The sequence below is a fragment of the Ustilaginoidea virens genome, chromosome 1 (genome assembly GCF_000687475.1).
Source record: "Ustilaginoidea virens chromosome 1, complete sequence".
In the NCBI taxonomy this organism is placed as follows: domain Eukaryota; kingdom Fungi; phylum Ascomycota; class Sordariomycetes; order Hypocreales; family Clavicipitaceae; genus Ustilaginoidea; species Ustilaginoidea virens.
Window position 1 is genome coordinate 6313054 of NC_057316.1, and position 19711 is coordinate 6332764.

Here is a 19711-nt window from a genome sequence, read left to right on the forward strand (position 1 = left end):
GTTCTGACTGGCTATTATAGGAAGAGAAAAGGTGCTGGAAAGTCTTAAAAATGCGAAGAAAATTAAGACTGAAAATCTAGATAAAACTAGAAGAAAGCTGCGTTAAGGAATAACCTTAGAAAATCCTATTATAAGGATGTGTTGTAGCTTAGTGTGGTAGCTAGGTTCTTAAATCTGGGATGATTAGTCCCTTATTAGTAGATTTCTGGAAGGTTAGCTGCTAAATGCGTTAAAATCCTAAGTTAGCGTAAAAAAGTCTTAAGCTGGAAGCCTTAAGACACCGGGCTTATAACCTGTTGCAAAATGGTGATTCAGAATACTGTTGGAAATGTACTGGATACTGATAGTAGCGTATAAGGCGTTGCAGAATAAAATAAAGAGCTGGTTAAAGATTTAAAGCGTATAAGAGGTTGACTAGAGTAAAGATATTAGGGAAATCTGATTCTAATTGTTGGTGACTATTCTAGCTACAAAGAGGGAATTTTAGGTATATTTCTACTATCTTGAAAAAGTGGTTGAAAATAATGAAAAACCGCAGAAATAGCAAAAAACCCGACGAAAAGTCGGTCTGCCCAACCGTGCCTAGTCTGTGCCTAATATCCTACCCAATGCCTACCCAACCAAGCCCAGTGGCTTATAGCGGTGTGCCGGATGCCCTATAATAGCCTGCCGTACGGGCTGGAAGCCCTATACCGGTCTGCCGTAAAGGCGCGGTGTAGCGGGTGACTATATGTAGAAGGCCGAAAGTGCGGTATTAGTAGGATTTGCCCATTTGGTAATCCTATAGAAATGCGCCGCCTGTTGTGGGCCCTGTGGCCTACTGTGACCGGCCGCTGTGGCCGGATGTGGGTCGCTGTGCCGGTGCCGTAACCGGCGCTGTGGTCCACTGTAATCGGCGCTGTGGCCCATTATAATCGGCGTTGTGGGGCGCTATGCCCTACCATAGCGCCTGGTATAGCTACCGCGATATCTCAACGCAGAGACGTCGTATGGTGGCGAGACCAGTACCAAAATACAGCTAAAAAGGCGCTGATTTCAACATTTATAAATAAATAAAAAAAATACAAGAAGGTTTTTTATCCAGTCTTTTTTGATCTATTTACTATATTTTATTATAAGTTTATCTTTCTTGTCTTAATTTACTTAATATATTTATATCAAAATATAGCTAGAATTTAAGCTGCACTTATACGTAGCTTAAGAAAAATTATATAAGATATGTATATAAAAGCTGTGAAATCCCGTCTTATAATCTCGTGGCATAAAGTTAAATATACTGTAAGATATAAAAAGACTAGATATAGTTAATATAGTATATTAGACTTGTTAAAATCTTATAGTAGCCTACTAGGCTGCTGGCCTAATGCCCTACTGGCCTATTGACCTTCTGGCCCTCATACCGCCTCTTAGACTTACAGTAGTCTTACTAACCTTAGGCCTTTGCCTTTTACCTTAAGGATTTTCAGTGGATTATTTACTGTATATCAAGTAAGGTAGGCCTTATTAAAAAAGGTGTGGCATTGCTAAATTAGCGTGGTGGCCTACTAGCGTGGTGGCGGCCTACTAGTGTGGTGGCTAGTCCACTAGTGTGGTGGCTAGTCACTAGCGTGGTGGTTAGTCACTAGCGTGGTGGTTGGTTACTAGTGCGGTAATTGGGGTAGTTGGAAAGGCCGGATATAGCGGGGTTGTTGACGTATCATATACGTGGCATAGTGAGCATTACGGGGAGCTCTCTTACTGGCTACCCTGGATGTCTGGGCCCACCCCTCCTTCGTGTATATATAGGATAGCTTTCCCCCTTCTTTCTAGATAGCAGAAGGGTAGCACAATCGAACCTGTTAATGCACTACATGCCTCTTAACTTCCACCTTCCCTGCGTTTCTGGTTATCTTATATTTGCCTTGCCTTTACACTTGCCCTGCTTTATAGCACTTGTATAGTCTTAGGACTTAGTGATGAATCTAGTATTTATACTAAGATTAAGTCACAGGTCGCAGACAGTCTCGTGCCATCTAGCTAGCTAGTAAGGCTTTGCTTTATAGTAACCTTGAGAACTGCAATAAGACTAAAGCTTGAGGAGAGAGTAAGAGTTATGCCGACTACATGACTAGATATAAGTGAATTCTATATAACTTGTTATTAGTACAAGAGCTCTGTGCTTCTGCGTGCTAATGGCCTTATAGTTACCAACTATTATTGTCGGAATTGCTGTCGTAAAGTGCCCAATTGGACACATTGCGACGAATGTGCCGTATAAACGCTGCGCATAATGTGGCCACTTTTGCCCCTGTGCCTGGTAGGGCACGCAGGCAGCCCAACCCGACCGCGCTGATGCACGTGGCTACGGCACGCGCACAAAAAGGGCCACATCGTGTAATTCCTCTCTTTTGCCTCTTTTCTACTTTCTTAGATAGTCATTAGTAAAGTAATAAAATCTTTTACTTGGTGATCACCTAATACATCATACCATGCGCGCAACCCTATAGACAACTGGGTATACCGAGTTTTTATCAATAATTATAGCTTTATCTAATGTATTATTCTAAAATTACGGGATAGTGCCTTATACACACTATTATGATATATAACTGCATAGATATTAGAGCTGTCAAAATGTGTGACTTTTGTAACGATGTAGCCCAAAAGGCCCTAAGCAGGTGCCGCGCACATCGTCAGGTAAAATCCTACTCTCTTAACTATACGTGTGAGGGTTGGAAGGCTAGGCAGGGTCAATCTGGTATATTGGACTAAAGCTTGAGGAGGAATCAGAAGTGTCCCGGACTATGTGGCTATATATGCGCGAGTCTGTTATGACTCGCGGCTGGTTCGCAGGGTCTGCGCCTCTGCTATAGTCGCCAACCATCCTCGTGTCCTCTTCCAGGACTGTAAGGCCCTATCCCACGTTTCATCCTATGGTCGCGGGGCGGGGCCTTACAATACGGCCAAAAGAGTACGTATTGTATTAAGTTATTTTGACTTGGTACAATTGACACCTATGTCACATTAGCCGCGCACACTTACTATAAGCTTGTCCTTAGTATGAAACAGGCGTAGTCCAAATCCTTGACAACTCTTGTATTATTAGTAGATAACGTGAGAATTTACCTATATCTGGCTATATAATTGGAAAGACTCTTTTTTTTTCTTAAGTTTTAGCCTAATATTATTTATCAAAAATTTGAGCTATGCCCGTATCCAAAGATTAGCCGAGGTTTATCCGAGGTTTAAGCTGGAAAAGCTATATGAATATTAGATGTGTGTTAATTATATTAAGTATAATAACTTAGTATAATACGTACTCTTTAAGCCTATTTAACAAGAGTAAAAAGTTGGATTAGCCTGATAATATGCATAGACATCTGCTTAATGCCCTTTAAGCCACTTTGTTATAATAACTATTCATTTTAATAGTCTATAATTTATAATTATAAAAGTAATTTTATAGGATCTTTATATAAATAAGTAATTAGTAGTTCTAACTTCATTGATTATAAAATCAAATTAAGTGGTAATATTCTACGTAAACTTATCCGCAGGTCGTTACAGAGCATCAAGACCTTTGCTGATAATATATGTTTTTCGGCAAGTTTGCAATTCCTCAACATCTTAACAGATAAAAATAATAGGCTCAAGTAACCCAGTCTCAGCCCCCTTCCCGTCCTCTTAAAGCTTTTGATTAGCAGATAAACCAAAAGATGCCACGGGCGACTTCTTCGAGCCGTACCACCGGTGGTTATGATTTCGCCAACTCTGGACTTGCTGCTATGTGCCAGCCTCGGTCCGTCTAGATAATCGAGCAGCAAGGGCAAGGAAAGCGGTTTGCAGCTCATTTCTTCTACTTCCCTGCGTCGGTACCGAAACCTGCCCCGGAGTTGGTCGAAGTCTTCTCTTCCCATCTCGCGAAAGTACAGGTTTGTCTTCAGGTCTCCCGGCTTAACGGTTAGGTTTCTCGCCCTGGCTGCCGAGTAGCTCGTGCTGAGAGAAGTATCCTGGGACTTGGACGCCAATCCAGACTAGTATTGACGCATAAGACGTAAAAGAAGAGCGTTTCCTGGTGGTGGCGGAAAACTTCCCAAAGACGCAATGGAGACTCCGAGACGAAATCCGAAGCGCAAGCTTTCCGAGACGGCGGATGTTGCGGATGGCATCCCCGACGATCCGCTTGGCGAGGCGTGCCGTCCACTCACTCCGCAAGAGATTGAAGACTGGAAAGGGTGGGTTGAGCTGGAATCAGAGCCGGTAGGGGAAGAGACCCGTCAGCATCTCCGGCAAGAGGACGGGACGGACCAAGCGGGGACAATATCACTAACGATGGACTCAAAAGGCCTTTTTCAACATCATACTCCGAGATCTGGGGGTGAGAAACGCAAAAGTGCAGGAACTGTTCGCGATAGACCAGGAATCTCTGGAGGCAGTCGCGTAAGAAACTGGCGTCTCACCATTCGAAACCATCATTTTTGAGCTAAACCCTTACCGCAGGAAACCCGTTCTTGGGCTAATCTTCCTGTTCCAATATGAGCCTGGCCATGACGAGAAGGAGCAGCAACAGGACACGGAGAGCGGCATATGGTTTGCAAACCAGGTGAGCCTTCTTCGGCCTTCTTTTCTCTCCCTCTTCCTGCCATGAGAGGGCCTTGTTGCCTTCTGCTTGGATGCAAGCCGTGCTAAAGAAACATTGTGGTCAGACAACAAACAATGCTTGCGCTACCGTAGCGCTGCTCAACATCCTGATGAACGCACGTGACATAGACTTGGGCCAGCAATTGACCGAGTTTAGAGAAAGAACCAGGAGTCTCAGCACTTCGCTGAGGGGTCATAGCATCAGCTCGAATGCATTCATCCGCACGATACATAATTCCTTCACGCGGCGTATGGATCACCTCAATGCAGACTTGTGCTTAGAGAACGAGGTGGAGGATGCCTCCAAGAACAGCGCTTCGTCTTCCAAGGCTCGAAAGCGATCCAACCGCAGAAGGCAATCAACTTTGGAATACGGCTATCATTTCATTGCCTACGTGCCCTTTGACGGACATGTGTGGGAGTTGGACGGACTGCAAAGTTGCCCGCTTAAGCTTGGTAGGCCCCCTGCCCCATCCCCCCCCCCCCCCCCCCCCCCCCGGAAGCCTTCCAGACTAAATCGTACTTATGCGTATCCTATACCAGGCCCTGTCGTCGACGCTGACTGGACCGCGATTGCGAAGCCGCAGATCGAGGCGAGAATGTTTCAGTACCAAGGAAGCCAGTTGTCGTTCAACCTGCTCGCAGTCTGCGGTAGCTCCCTATTGCGCCATGGCCAAACCATAGCCACCATGGTGGCTGCAATGCAGGTGATGCAGATGCATTTCAAGGATGGCCACAACCCCATGTTCAATAACCTTGTATCTTCGGATGAGCACCTGTTAGACATGACTAAGCCGACGCAGCTGACGGAATTTAACCTGACGCTGTCGGATATTCAAAACGCAGAGCTACCCGCCGAGTTAAAGCTAGTCATATCTCGCCCGTCGTGGCTAGTTGAAGAGGACGCATGCGACGTGTTTCGGGAAATCCAAAGCCAGTTGAAAGCAGCCATCAATGAATACCGCATTGAGCTGTCGAATATCCGAGAGGACGAAGGGCGTGTAAGAAGTCGGAAAAGGGACTATGGGGGTGCGTTGCACTGCTGGGTCAAGAAGCTGGCACACAGGGGCGTGTTGGAAGACATCATCAAAATGTCCGTTTGAACCGAGTGAGAAGAAGATGCTAGACCATCACATCGTACATGTGTCTGTCCACCCACCCAAGGCGCACAGGAGGAAAGAGCCCTCTTATTTTGGCAGAAAGTTCCGGTGCGTATTAGAATTAGTCCAGACCCAAGGGCTACACGAGATACGAAGCCGGGAGCGATAGCCCGAGACACGCGCGAGGTGCCATCGACTCAAACTACCTTACCCACCTCCTGCCTTCTCTGCTGAGGACTGACGGAAGAACAAAGGGAATACCAAGACGCCGTCATCTGCCCAAGAATGTAGCCCCAGCAGGCCCAAACTGACCGACCATTTTACACGATAGTGCCTTCCCAAGGAAGCCGGAGCGGTACAGTGGCAGCCTTGAAGCAAAGTAAAAAGTCTATTCCGCTTAAAATAGCACAGCATCCCCTCTCCTGGTCCACCGACCCTGCCTTTCCATAGCGTCATTAATCATCTGGATACTGTTCCTTGATGTTCGATACAAAAGTGCACGTCTCTGGATCGAAGCGCTTGAAAAATTTCCCCGCCATGGGAAACATATCACTGGCAATGTCCGTGGGGTCGTGAATGAGCTCAATGTTGTCAGGGGCAACAACATGCGGTTCCGAGCCAGTGCTTGGACTGTCAACATTTGAAACGGTAAGAAAGATGAAAACTGCTTGCCGGGGGGGGGGGGGGGGGGGGGCGGGCGGCCATCGGCGGCCAAGGGAAGCACTTACAAACACATGAAATAGAATTGGTTTGGAAGGCGTACTGGCAAGCCTGGCTGTGCCGCAGGGTCAGACGTGCCAAACTGGCCATTCAGGTCTCTGGAATTGGTCACTAGAAGCCTTCGAGCGCCTTGGTCGGACCATCCTGTGATGACCCCAATCCAGCCGTATCTCCGATGTCGAAAGACTTGCCCAATCTTAAACGGAACCGATTGGTTACCGGCCGAGTTCCTCCTGAAAACAGGGGGTGCAACGTCATCTTGCTTACGGACAAAACTACAGAGTTCCCACGGGTCACCGAGACCACGATTCACGCGGCGGGCGAAACCATTTCGTAAAGGCGTTAAACTATCGTACATTGGCCGAAGGTACTTCTCCACTAGCCAAGCGTCTTCTGGCCACGCTCCCGCAAACCGGCCAAGGAAGCCTTCCAAACGATCATCCCATTCAAACGTTTCAGGTGGGGTCAGCATGAGGAATGACCACAGAGCTGAATATAGAGATGCTTCGACGTTCATGGCGCTGTTGCCTCGTAGGAGCTGGCTCAGTTCAGTATGCGCGCGGTCCTGTAACTCCAGGATCCTTGCAAAGGTCGCTTCTATGCTTCGAGCGGTCCGCAAGACCAACGACAAGGTAGGAACAGGTGCTAGGAATGCATCAGCACCTGCAAGCCATCCAAGTTGAGCCAGCCGGTTCTGCAGACCGGATACAGGAACCTCGTCATCAACCCCATAAGGATCAAGATACATCCGCTCCGGTTGCTCATCGCCATTGCCGACAGGATGGCCGTCCAACGTCTCCCCTGGCCGAGCAAATACGATGGCGTGGGAATGGCTGAGAAATGCGCAGCATTGGGCATTCACACCCAACCTAGAGGCAAGACAACAGTAGATGGCGGCGGATATGAGTGGAATTGAATCGTGATCACGGTGACGCAGGGCTTGGCCGATCAAGCAGTTTCGCAAGTTTCTGTCATTCCTGTCTGGGTTACGTAGACCCGTAAGGTTGTTTGTACGAACCCAGCGATTCAAGGCCAACGCCTTTTCGCGAGTTGTCAGTTCAGACAAGTCAGCGCGGCTGGCTTTGAACCGTGCAACTGTCTGATCCAAGATTTGAGAAATCTAAGCGCATCGAAGAACATCGGCAAGTTAGCAAAAAGGCAAGAATACCATGACACAGAGAAGAAGAAGAAGAAGAAGATGATGATGATGGTGATGAAGAAGAAGAAAAGAACGTACGTCATCCAGGTCACCTGGCTGGTCGTGTAGCACAAACATGTCAAAGGCACCAAGTGCTCTTTCCAACCGCCGAGAAGCAGCTTGCGCATCAAGCGAATCGTGGTCCAGACGAAGCCTGTACCATTCTTCAACGGCTATGCTCCGGTGAATACTGTCGAGAACAGCGTTGCCGTAGTATCTGAAAGATGAAGGCTTAATCGTCATGATGACTCGTCGTGGGATGGGGAAAGTAGAGCTGGCTTTTACCTCCTCGCTAAGACGTCTGGCGCTGACTCGTGGATCTGACACTGCTTTAACAGGAAGTCCTTTGCATCGTAACCCAAACGACAGATATCTTCCATCCGCTTCAGACGGCCAAGCTTGGACTTCAGGACACCGTCAAACAGTTGGGATACGAGGCGATTCCTGCGGGCCCTGAGCAGAAAAAGCTGCTTCCATTCCACAGTCGCCGCCGCCTGGCGCAACTTGTCGCGAAAACCATGTTCTGAGCTCCAGTACTTGAAACGGTGGCAGCAGTGATGTCGCCACAAGAGACCTTGATTGGCCAGTCGACGAAGGCGACGGCAGAGAAGCTGAAAGTGCTGCAGATTGTCCTCGGGGGGGACATAGTACAGCAGGTGCTGGATGATTTCGTCTGGAACCCGGTCCAACGACATGGCAGCCCATGTGGATGACGGGAGCTGAGGGGCGGCAGGCAAGCGCAGCAGCTAGGACAGGGTAACAACGGGGTTAGAAGTTGAGGCCTGGCTGGGGCCTTGCTTTCACTGGAAAGCTCGGACAAGGTGCAAGGAACTAGCTGGTTAGTTCGTACGGGCCGAAAGTCGAAAGTATGGACGAGAGGCCTGGTGAAGCTTGCCTTGCCTTGCCTTGATGCATCTAACCGTGTAATGAATCCGCCCCGTCATTGGCTGGCAGAGTCTCCAGCAAGTTGCGCCCTGGTCCCGTAGGTACTGTGTACCTACATACCGTGTACGAAGTGCGGAGCCTACTGTGTCAGGCTAGGTTCCTATACATAACGGCGGCCCAGCACCAACCGCGCTAGTCTGCAAGAGGGTACCAAGTAAACAAGGCTGAACGCGTCTCCCCGGGTTGCAGGCTGTGTCTGCATTTGTATTGATAGCTCCAGCCAGAGACGGCAACAGGTTGGCATTGACCAGACTACTTTTCCACAACTTGCACAGCGGCCAGAAACGCCATGGCGGCCAAGCAACCTGGCTCAGCGCAAACCCATTCCGATTCTTCTGCCAGATTGTAGTCTTTGATCAATAGAAAGCTCCGAATCCAACTCATAGCATCAGCACTCAAAACCGCTTGCAAAATACCAAGCGCCTTTTTTTTTCTGGGATCCCCAACACCACACTGACGATTAGTCCTCGAGATTTGCTCCTTCTCTCGCTCTGCGTCTACTCATGCTGTCATGTGAATCCAAATCGCCCGCCAGGAACGCTGCTTTCGGATCCTCTACCGACACAAATAAATTGCTATCCAAACATTCTAGCTGTAAAGGTTCCCCCCGCCCGCCGTGATGGTCCAGCCAGGGCTCGGCAGTGCGCTTGACACGCCTCGAACCAACATTGGCGACGCGACCTATCTCAACAGACAGCCCGATTTCGCCGACATCTCGCAAGAGGCCTCCTTCCAATCTCCAGGCAAAGACGGCGATCTCCTGCAGCAGCTTCGAAACGGCCGTTCGACCGGGATTAGCCTACGCACTCCGCGACAGCGAGGACCGCTTGCCGATCGCAGGAACCTTCCCCCAAGCATTGGCGGTGCCGAGTTCACCCCGCTGCTCAAGTCCGCAACACGAAATAGCATTCAGAAGCAAGGGAAAGAGAATGGCGCTGCCATGTCGGACACGCCCGGATTGAGCAAGATAGACGAGGACGATGTGACTGCATTGCCAAGAATGGATGGCTCCATGTATTCCGTTTCTCGCAACCAGTCATACCTTGATAACACCTTGCCGCACGTGGAAAGCAGTAGTGTTGCGTCCACTCCCTTGGTTATGCAGCCGCGACGAGGCGCGAACAAGGGACCGCTGCAAGACGGCAATCAGCTATCGCTACGAGAACAAGAAAATGTCATAGATCGAATCGAGAAGGAGAATTTTGGTCTCAAACTCAAAATCCACTTTCTTGAAGAGGCGCTGCGCAAGGCTGGCCCTGGATTTAGTGAAGCCGCTTTGAAGGAAAACACGGAACTCAAGGTCGACAAAGTCACGATGCAAAGAGAGCTTCAACGGTACAAGAAACACGTTTCAACCGCCGAGAAGGACCTTGAGACATATCGACAAGAAATGCTGGAGCTCCAGGAGAAGACAAAACGGAGACAAACCGACGAAACCCAACGACTAAAACTGGAACAGCTACAAAAGGCGCTAGAAGAGAGGGAGGCAAATATAGACAACCTGCAGCGCCTGCTTGACCAAGGCCGTAACGACGATGACCAATTGGAACGACTCCGGGATAAGGTGGAGGACATGGAAGCGGACTTGCGCGAAAAGGACCGCCAAATCACAGAGCGTGATGATGAGTTGGATGAGGTGAGAGAAAGAGTTGTCGCAGCCGAGGACGAAGCCAAGGAAGCTCAACGAAGACTGGCCGAGCTCAACGAAATGGAGCAGCAGACTGAAGAACTGGAGGAAGCCAAGGAGACTATCCAAGACCTGCAAACTACCCTGCGTCAGCTTGAGCAGCAAATCGCTGAAGTCAAAGACACAGCTGACAATGCGATTTCTCAAAGAGACCGAGCAGAACGGGACCTCGAAGAACTGCAAGAGGAAATGGCCAACAAGTCCGTGGTGACAAAAGGGCTCTCTCGCCAGATTGAGGAAAAGGTGGCTCGTCTGCAGGAGGAACTCGACAGGTCTGGGCAGGAATATGCAGATGTAGAAAAAGAACTGTCTAGAGCAAATGAGGAGAACGAAAGGCTGAGGGCGGAGCTTGATGAAACGAAGAATGGTCAGGACGAAGCTCAGCGGGGACAACGATTGAACATGGCGAGAATTCGAGAGCTTGAAACAGAGCTTCTTGCCGTTGCAGACGAGAAGGACACTTTGCAGCTCAGGCACGAGTCTCTGATGGTCGAGTCGGACGCTCTTCAACACGAAGTGCAGAGGTTGGAGGGCGAGGTTGAAGAGCTCCAGAAGCACACAGCGGATGAAAAGGAGTATGCCCTCGAAATCGAGAAGGACCTGCGGCAGCAGTTTGAAGACGAGCTGGAGCGACTGAACAACGAGATATCCAACTTGCAAGCCGAAGTCCGAGAACGAGATAACCTTTACGATAACGACAGTGAAAAATGGGATGTTGAGAGGCAAACGTTGGTGTCGGACCGAGAAAGGGCAGAGGAAAGGGCAGCTGGTCTTCAACGGACCATCGATCGTCTCCGCGAAGCCGAAGGGAGTTTATCAAGCAAGGAGGCGTCCTTGCAGAAGGCTATGGAAAGTGAGATGGAACGCCACAAGAGTGAAGAGGCGGTCACGGCTCGGCAGATTGACGACCTCCAAGATGCTCTGGAAACCCGCGCGAGTCTGCTGACAAAACTGCGAAATGAGCTATCTACCGCTCGAGACGAGCTCCGCCAGGTTCAGATTGACTATCAGGCACAAGTAAACAAGGTTGTCGCAATGGAGGATGAAATCGAGCTGCTACGATTAAAGACGTCCGCGCAGGGGACTCCTGGTCGCATGTCTTCAGCTGTCAAAGAGTCACAGGCTTTGCAAGACCAAGTGAAGAAGCTCAAAGCAGATCTTGCATCTACCCAGAACTCACTCGCGGAAGCCAGGGCAAAATGCGACGAACTTCAAGGGCGCCTGCGCCAACAAGGATGCCCGGAAAACGACGGCCTTCAAATGGATCAGGAGCGGCTTGATTTGAGAGCTGCCAAGATGAAGCTCGACAACGAAGTCCGCCGCCTCACTGATGAGAAGAGGTCGCTAAAGGAAAGCCTGGCTGCTACGGAAAAGGCTCTGGACGATGCGAGAGACAATGCTTGCGCGACGGAGCAGAGTTTGAGAAGAGAGATTGGTCAGCTTCAGAGCAAGGCACGCTCCGTCAGCCCGACAAAGTCCAACAGCCAGGGTCCGCTGGCAGCCCACCACCAGCGCACAATACGGGAGCTAGAACAGGAGGTTGGGTTTTACCGGGACGAGCTCTCCAAATTACAGTCGGCCGGCGCCGATGAAGACGACGCTGCCACCAATGTATCGAGTTTGCGGAGGGATCTGGCAACACTGAGGCAAAAGGAACTCGATTTTCTGCAAAGGGAGTCGAGCCAGCGCAGCCTGGTGAAACAGCTCGAGGCGCAGGTGGCAGATCTGGAGCGGCAGCTGCATGAGAGCAGAGTTTCGCGACTGGCAAGGTCGCCAGCCGGGTCAGCGGCCGCGCCCTCCAGTCGGCAGGTGGCGGCGTTGCAGCAGGAGCTCTCGGACGCGCAGCAGGCGCTGGACGGGTTGAAGACGCAGAGCACCGAGGCAGAGCGGCGGGCGTCCAAGACGCTGGAGGAACTGCAGTGCCAGCTCAACGACCTGGAAGACCAGAAGCTCGTGCTGGAGGAGGTCCTGGAAGAAGCCAGGGAGCAGGCGGAAGAGCTGGCGGCGCACAACGACAAGGCGATGCGCCGCCTGAGGCACAAGCTGGACAGGGCGGAGCGAGAACGGGACGCCGCCGTGGCTTCGCAGAGCGGCGAGCAGGGCAGGCAACTCCGGCAGAGCCAGGCCGAGATGTCAAGCCTCGGGAGCAGCGTGCGGCAGCAGCAGGAGCTCATAGACGGCCTCGCCGCCGCAGAGGCCGTGCTGAGGCGGAAGCTGGAAAAGGCGCGCAGCGAACGCGCAGCCTTCCGGATGAGCGCCGAGAAGCTGCGGCGCGACATGCAGCTGCTTCAGAAGTCGGGCAGTGCGGCGGAGTCGTCGGACAAGCACGCGCTCGAGACGCTGGTGCGCGCCGCCGAGAGCGCCCAAGGCCAGCACAAGAAGGAGGTCAAGGGGATGGTGATGCAGATGGAATGGATGCAAGCACGCTGGGAGCGCGAGGCTCTGCTTCGGTCAGATGCCGCCTTTGCCAAGGGCTTCGTACAGCTCCAGCTCGACGTTGCCAATGCATGGTTAGTTTTTCTCTCCCTCTGCCTCTCCCCCCCTATCCCCTCTCTCCCCTCTCTCCCCTCTTGGAAGCCCCTTTTTGCCCCCCTTTTTCATCCATCATGTTCTGGCGCCGCAACGTGCCAAAAATCGACTGACACATGTGAAAAATTCCCACAGCAACAAGGCGCAACTCCGCGAGCTCGAACACATCCGCACCCACCTGCTGCAAAGCAAGAAGCCCCTCGCGGTATCCCTGCCCGCCAACAACAACAACAACAACAACAACAAGGCCGCTTCCGGCACGGCGGCGAAACCAAGCTCCATCCGGCCGTTCCTCGCCATGGCCCGCTTCATCGCTCGCATGCGCGTCTCGTCACGCCGATGGGCTGAGCAGGAGCACGTCCGCCTCAAGCTGGTGGCAGCCAGGGATGAGCAGCGGCGCGTCAAACGGTCGAAACAGTTCAAGATTGTCAGAATGGAGTCTTGACGCGGGGAGCGTGTATTACGGAGGGTGCCTTTTTTTTTTTTTTTTTGCCTTTTTTTTTTTTTGTCATTCTGTCTTTTGGTCGCTTTTCCGGTTGTTTTTTTTTTTTTTTTTGTTTTTCCTCTTTATTCCCACCCCGTCTTAGAACACATGTCCATCCATGTATTGTCTCCACCGGACGAGATTTTTCAATTTCTTCATGATGCCATCAAGACAGGCAGAGGAGCATTGTACGAAGCCCGCGTTCATTCCACGACGTGTCTTGCCGGCGCCGGTCGCTGGTATCCGCCCCGGTTATGCATATTTTCGCACAGTCAGCCATCTTTTCTTTATCCGTCTCGCCGTCTCCAATACAAATACATATGGACAAAAATGACTGGGGGTTTTTTCTTTCGCCCGTTGGGCCCATCCCGTCTCGTCTCGCTGCGGAGTCCCTCCGTTCCGTGCCAGGTATCCCCGTGCCAGGTATTCCCGTGCCACCCCTATCAAGTTGCAAGCGAGCCGTCAGTCGAATAGTCGCGTCTGACGGAGGGCCAAAAAAAAACCCCCAGCGTTGGGGACAAGTCATGACGGAGCAGAAGAGCGGCGCAGCTTACTGTGCCCAAAAGCCGTGTTTAATTTCGCGCTGCTGGATGCATCTCAAGAACCTTTGGTCCCTCGTGCAAATGCCAGGTGGTAGTGAGACTGAAGCTGGGGAAAGCGGAAAAAAGGAAAGAAAAGAAAAAAGAAAAAAAGGAATAGTCCACCAGGTAGTCCACCAGGGATTGAAAGTTATAGGACCTCCACCCACCCCCCCCCTCAAAGCAACCAAGACCAGCATTTTTTTTTCTTTGCCATTGAATGGGAATCTCTGGGATATCAAAACAGGTATGCAAAATTGTACCCCCTACACCCATACATAATACCCTAAGCAGAGAAAAGAGAGAGAAAGAGAGAGCAGCAGCGAGCAAGGAGGAGAAAAGGCTCATGGGTAAGTTTGCTCAGGCATGCAACCATAACTACCAGCCCGGTCAACGAAGCTGTGCCCCCTCGGCGAGATTATTTACATGACAAAAAGCAGATTCGTATCTAAATCAGCGAGTTAGGTCAGGCTTTCTCGTCCTTACGCCAGGTGGACTTGGGCTTGGTGAAATGTACTCAGCGGGTGGCTGCTCGAAAGCTGCGGCTTTTGCGTGTATTTAGTAGCTAGTTCGTCTCTGATGCTGTTCAACAGTTGCACGTAGCTCTGCTGGGGGTTTTTCTTGAGGGCCGTCATGAACGCCCATGACATGGCCCCCGTGGCTTGGGATGCAATGGTGGCATCGGCTCTGCGTACACTTTTTGTCAGCGTTGAAGCAGGGGACAAGCGAGGTCTGGTGCGTTTTCAGATGATAAAAACCAACAAAATATGGAACAAAATGAAATAGAATAAAAAGGGAGGGGGACTCACGAGGTTTGGTCGTCTTTGCTACCAGACAGCATGATGACATCGGCTGGAGACGTTTTGGTGGCAAGAGTGCGCGCATAGGCATCTTCACCGCTGGTGGCCTTCTTGAAAAAGCTCATGATGTTGCTGGCAACACCACCGAGATCGCCCTGGCTGTATGAGGAAATGACGCTGAGGAGGCCTTGACCAGCCTCTTTGGCGAGGTTTGGCTCCTTCAGGATGCCTTGAGTGGAGTAGATGTAAGGCAGGTCGAGGGCGGTTCCGGAATGACACGAGTCGAAAATCGCCGTCAACCTGACGCCAGCCTGCAGGGGCCTGACCATGATCCGGTGCATCTCGTCGTCGGTGATGTGGCCTGTTTGTCGGAAGTCGACGGGGTAAATGACTTCGTCATATCCATCTGCCTCGTCGCCATCTAGGTCTTTGGTTTGGCCTCCATGTCCTAGAGGAAAGGGGGGAGAGCAAGTCAGCTACCTAGTTTGGAGAGTAGGGTTCTTTTCTTTTCTTTTCCTTTCCTTCAGTGGAGCAGTGCAAAGGACGGCAAAAGTGATAGCAGGGTCCATGCAGGGTGATGTGATGCAGGGTGATGCAGGGTGATGCAGGGTGTATTGGAAAACCCCGTGAAACCGCCTTACCGGAATAGTGGAAGAATAGAGAGTCGTTTGGGCGGGCATCCTTGACCAGCCAGTGCATGGCGCGCAGGATGTTTTGCTTTGTCGGCTGGCTCATGGGATTTTGCTGGTCGTCTGTCAAGATGACCATGTCTTCTCGTCTGTATCCGAAATGTTCCGCCAGGTATGCAGTCATGTTTCGGACGTCGTTGATGCACCCGCGCAGTTGACCGCGCTGACCAAAATAGTTGATGCCGATAAGCAGAGCCTTTCTGCGGCCGGTGCAGTTTGAGTACTGAAACGCATATCCCTGGGGAGCGCCGCCTCCGAAATGCTGCAAACCAGAAGGCGGCGGAGGAGGTAGCCCGGTAGCTGGCCGAGGGCAGTATCCGGCGTGTTGTTGGGGGTGCCCTGCTTTTTTTTTTTTTTTGTCCCCTTGTCAGCACTCTAGTACTCTGCTTTCACAAGAGGGAGTGTTGGATAAAGCCGGGCTAGGTTTCCAACGTACCAGGGCTCTGCGAAGGTCTTGCTGTGTAGCCCAGCTGCGGAGACGCTTGACTGTACTGGCCGATATATTGCTGGGGCTGCGGTGGGCCGTAATGCTGCACGGGTTTCATCCGTAAGCAAGTGAACCGGTGCCTGCAATGGCTCCAACCCCCGACATGCTTGTTCAAGGAATCCTCGCGCCTGGTGCTTGTGGTTCCATACCTGATATGCGAACTGTTGGGGTGGAGGTTGCTGGTAGTCGTGACTCGATTGCGGGGAAGGTTGGCCTTGGGGCGGATAGCCGCCATAAGCCTGCGCCTGATGCTGTTGAGGTGACGGTCTAGAGGCGAATGCATGCGAAGTTAGTGACGGGATATACCAGGAGAGCAAGATTGAGCCGCTGTTGGTGTCAGAGCTTGCCGGGAGACGAGGGGGTTTGTTTTTTTCTTGCTGTTCATATCACCTGTAATAGTTGGTCTGGTAATGAGGTTGCTGAGTGCCGCCGTAGCCTCCACCTCCGTAACCCGGATATGCGGCCATTTCTCGTTGAGGATGAAGGACCAGCTACCGTCGACGACCCCGACAGCTCGGCGGCTCGACGGCTCGACGGCTCGACAGCCCGATGACTCGACGACTCGACGACTCGACGACTCGACGACTCGACAGCGACGGCGTGGGGGTGGGGGTGGAGCGATGTGTCGGCCCGCACTCTGGACAATTGTGGTTGGGTCAAGAGGTCGGTGATGTGCTGCTGAGCAGTTGGCTGCCAAAGGGATGAGGATGTTGATTGTATGTCGCTAGGCAAGCTCGTGGAAGCCAAGCCAATGCAGAGGTGGGTGGGCTGGGCTGGGCTGGGCTGGTCTGGTCTGGGCTTGGGCTGGGCGCTTAGCTCTCCTGTTCCCGGTAGATCAAGGTCGAAAGCGAGGAGAGAGTTTTGCGACACAAAAACGGTTGTTATAAAGAGGAGGGAGGAGCCAGAGCGAAAAGAACGAGCTCGGTGGTGGTACGGGACGGGTGCACGGGAGATGCTGACGCTGCCACGTCCAAAGTCAAGGATGCCAAATGCACATGAATTGACACGTTGAGAATCTCGGGGTTGACGACGAGAGATGGCACCAGACAGGACCAGACTGGCTGGACGCAACTTGGGGGGGTTGATGACGACCCGCCAACTGCTGAGCACAGCGGCACCTAGGGTGTAACTCGAATGGCTCTCGGCGCTAACCGCAGCGATGCGATTGCGGCCTGGGGTGCCACGGTGGGTGGGTGGATGTATGTAGGTACAGTGCCTTATGTACCTATGTATGTACATGCCTGGAACCAGCCGGGCTGTTACATATCAAAAATTCTGGTGGGCTTTCTGGGACGGCCGGCGGTCTGCGGGTGGGAGCTACATCTGGCAAGTACCTTAGGTACCTACCTGGTAGCAGGTAATGCTGGAACATGCCAGCCTTCAAAGTGCCGTGAAAATGTCAGTCAAAACTGGCGGGCGGCACAGACGTCAAGTGGACCCACTCACCTGGCACTGGCACTGGCACTGGCACTGACGCGACCGCCGGATGGCAAAGGGGGGCTTTGTTTGTGTGGCTGGGGCGGCGGCCCTTTGGTGCTGCCCTTTGGTGCTGCCCTTTGGTGCTGCCCTTTGGTGCTGCCCAATCCAGGACGGGCAAGCGGTGACGGCTGTGTTGCCTGCTCTCTTGTCTGTCTGTTCCTGAGCCGACCAAACTCTAATTTGCTCTAAACGCCGTGGGGGAGGGGGGGTTGGTCAGCCTTCAACGCTCCAGACAGCCGCTACATGTTAGTGACAGTAAAGTGGCTGGCAAATATGTGTGGTCTGGTCTGGTACATTCATACACGTTCACTTGGTGCAAATGGTGCACAGCTTGGCTTGGCGCTGCTTGGGCTGTTGGAGCCAGCCCACCCGGCCCGCAACATGGCTAGTAGCTACCGTCGCCCATCTGGCAGCACGTGCCAGGCATGACCTGTTCAGGTCGGCAGGGGGCGGCCACTCCGAACTGGTGGGAATGGACGCTTGTGGCGGCGCGTGCTATGAGGCGTCTCTCGATGCAGTCGGGTCTGGTCTGGTAGCATCTTGGGTTCTGGCGCGCCCAGTGCTGGCGTTGCAACTTGGCGCCTGCCAGTCCACAGCTAGCCCGTTCCGGCCTCCGTACGGAGGATTTGGTCAGGCTCAGGGGCTTTCTCAGGGCTTTCTGAGGGCTTTCTCAGGGGTAATGGATACCCTGAAGAATCCGACAGCCCGTTGACCAGATTTAGCAGAAACGTCGTCACTGCCACCAAAGCCCCCTATTTTTTATTATTGGATTTTTTTTTGTTTTTTCCTTTCTCTCTTTCTCTCTCTCTCTCGCTCAATTCTTTTATTTCATCTTGTATCTCTTTTTTTTTTCTTCTTTTTTTCCCTTGGTACGTAGTGTCAGAAGTAACATCGTCATCCGGCTTTTTTTCTTACGTTGGCGCACCTCATCGTATTTGCACAGCCCACCATGTGTGTATGCATCATGCGGGAAAGTGCAGACAGGCAAAAATAAAAAAAATAAGAAAGGGCGGGAAACTAAAGCCGACGAATTATTCCCTTTGGTAAAACGCAAACCTCAGGCTGGGGTTTGCGTTTGTACTCGGCATGCACTGGGCCTACGGCAATGCGTTGCTTAGGAAACCGGAGTAGCCGCCATGAGGGGAACCTGGGTGGAGTGGGGCATCTCGGGTCAGGCAGGCAGGCAGAATGTTTAGCCCTCTGCCTCCCCTGGCGGCATAGCCGAAACGGATGGCGGGGCGGCGGAAAGTTTTCAGTGTCAGTGTCAATTGCTGACGTCAGATTCTGTATTGTTACTGAGAGCTGAATATACCACAAAGCTTGAGGTCGAGGTTTTCTGCCATGAACACCTGACCGCTTTACCAACTTGGAAACGCAGTGCTACAAACCTAAGATAGGTAGGTAGGTAGAGGTAGGTAGATAGTAGAGACCAGCACCGATGATATGCTAGTAATTAGGCATGCATGCATTAAATATTAGGCTATGTAAAGAAAATCTAGAAAAAAAAACATGAAATAGTGCATACGAGGCACAATGCTCAAGTGTTGGCCATCTCCTATTTGCAGGCTCACCAGGCTCACCACTACCGCAATGTATTCCCTTGTGCGTTACTTGCAGAGCTGGGCAGTCAGGTTGACCGGCCGGGGGCAACCATAAACCTTCTTGTGCGCAGGCGTGCTGTAGCATTGACCATCGTTGGCCTGGCAATCAAACGCCTCGCAGCCACTGCCAGGAGACAAGACATTACGGTTTCCGGCAAACGGATTCCCCCATTCCGTGCTGAACTCGTCTACGAGGGAGCGTTAGTGCATCTCTGGACTAGCACACACATTTGGATGTTGGGATAAACTCACAGTAGGCGTAGTCCGGGTTTGAACTGAACGAGTATCCAAAGAACAACGGCCTGTTCAGGGTCTTGGTCTTGGCAATCTTAATGGTCTTTGCGTATAGTTATAGTTAGTGTTTGTTCTGCAGAAGCTGCCCCCTTACGTTCAGGGCAGCTGGCTTGGGAGTCTGGCATCTCGTACGTACCGAGCCAGAGGGTCTGAATTGCTCGGAAAAGGACTGTCCAGGCTGGAGGGTGGTAAGAGGGCCGGGGGCACCTCCGTTGTACGGGAAAGACTGCACGTAGACTGTTTCAGAGCAGCTGTTGATGACGACGGCGTTCTGGGCAGAGGCGAGACCCAGGAGGGCAGCGAGAGCGACAACAGAGGTCTTCATCTTGAGAGAGTAGGTTGCTTTGGGAGATTTTGCGTTCGATTTAGCGTGGGAAGGATTGTTGCGCAAGATTTGCGTTCAAGAGAGCTTGTATTGTGCTGATGGTGCTGATGGTGCTGATGGTGCTGATGCTGATGATTGATTGATTGATGCGGATGATGAGCAGAAACTTGGGACG

The 19711-nt window shown here is 51.7% G+C and overlaps 5 protein-coding genes across 5 annotated transcripts; 2 read left to right on the plus strand and 3 right to left on the minus strand.

Moving 5' to 3' along the window:
• Positions 1 to 4083: 4083 nt before the first annotated feature.
• Positions 4084 to 5723, plus strand: UV8b_01427 (uncharacterized protein; the record flags this gene model as incomplete). Its single annotated transcript, XM_043138925.1, has 5 exons — positions 4084 to 4239; positions 4325 to 4419; positions 4480 to 4582; positions 4686 to 5076; positions 5164 to 5723. The coding sequence occupies 5 exons, from the start codon at positions 4084 to 4086 to the stop codon at positions 5721 to 5723; spliced, it is 1305 nt and encodes a 434-aa protein (XP_042994859.1).
• Positions 5724 to 6175: 452 nt separating this feature from the next.
• On the minus strand, positions 6176 to 8333 carry UV8b_01428 (uncharacterized protein; the record flags this gene model as incomplete). Its single annotated transcript, XM_043138926.1, has 4 exons — positions 6176 to 6350; positions 6449 to 7560; positions 7678 to 7855; positions 7924 to 8333. The coding sequence occupies 4 exons, from the start codon at positions 8331 to 8333 to the stop codon at positions 6176 to 6178; spliced, it is 1875 nt and encodes a 624-aa protein (XP_042994860.1).
• Positions 8334 to 9202: 869 nt separating this feature from the next.
• Positions 9203 to 13244, plus strand: UV8b_01429 (uncharacterized protein; the record flags this gene model as incomplete). The annotated part of the gene is made up of 2 exons (XM_043138927.1): positions 9203 to 12780; positions 12935 to 13244. The coding sequence occupies 2 exons, from the start codon at positions 9203 to 9205 to the stop codon at positions 13242 to 13244; spliced, it is 3888 nt and encodes a 1295-aa protein (XP_042994861.1).
• A 1039-nt stretch (positions 13245 to 14283) lies between these two features.
• UV8b_01430 (uncharacterized protein) lies at positions 14284 to 16304 on the minus strand (the record flags this gene model as incomplete). Its single annotated transcript, XM_043138928.1, has 7 exons — positions 14284 to 14309; positions 14379 to 14548; positions 14671 to 15109; positions 15303 to 15689; positions 15787 to 15880; positions 15987 to 16104; positions 16228 to 16304. 7 exons carry the CDS (start codon positions 16302 to 16304, stop codon positions 14284 to 14286), a joined length of 1311 nt encoding a protein of 436 aa, XP_042994862.1.
• A 2619-nt stretch (positions 16305 to 18923) lies between these two features.
• On the minus strand, positions 18924 to 19536 carry UV8b_01431 (uncharacterized protein; the record flags this gene model as incomplete). The annotated part of the gene is made up of 3 exons (XM_043138929.1): positions 18924 to 19105; positions 19170 to 19254; positions 19348 to 19536. 3 exons carry the CDS (start codon positions 19534 to 19536, stop codon positions 18924 to 18926), a joined length of 456 nt encoding a protein of 151 aa, XP_042994863.1.
• Positions 19537 to 19711: the final 175 nt, after the last annotated feature.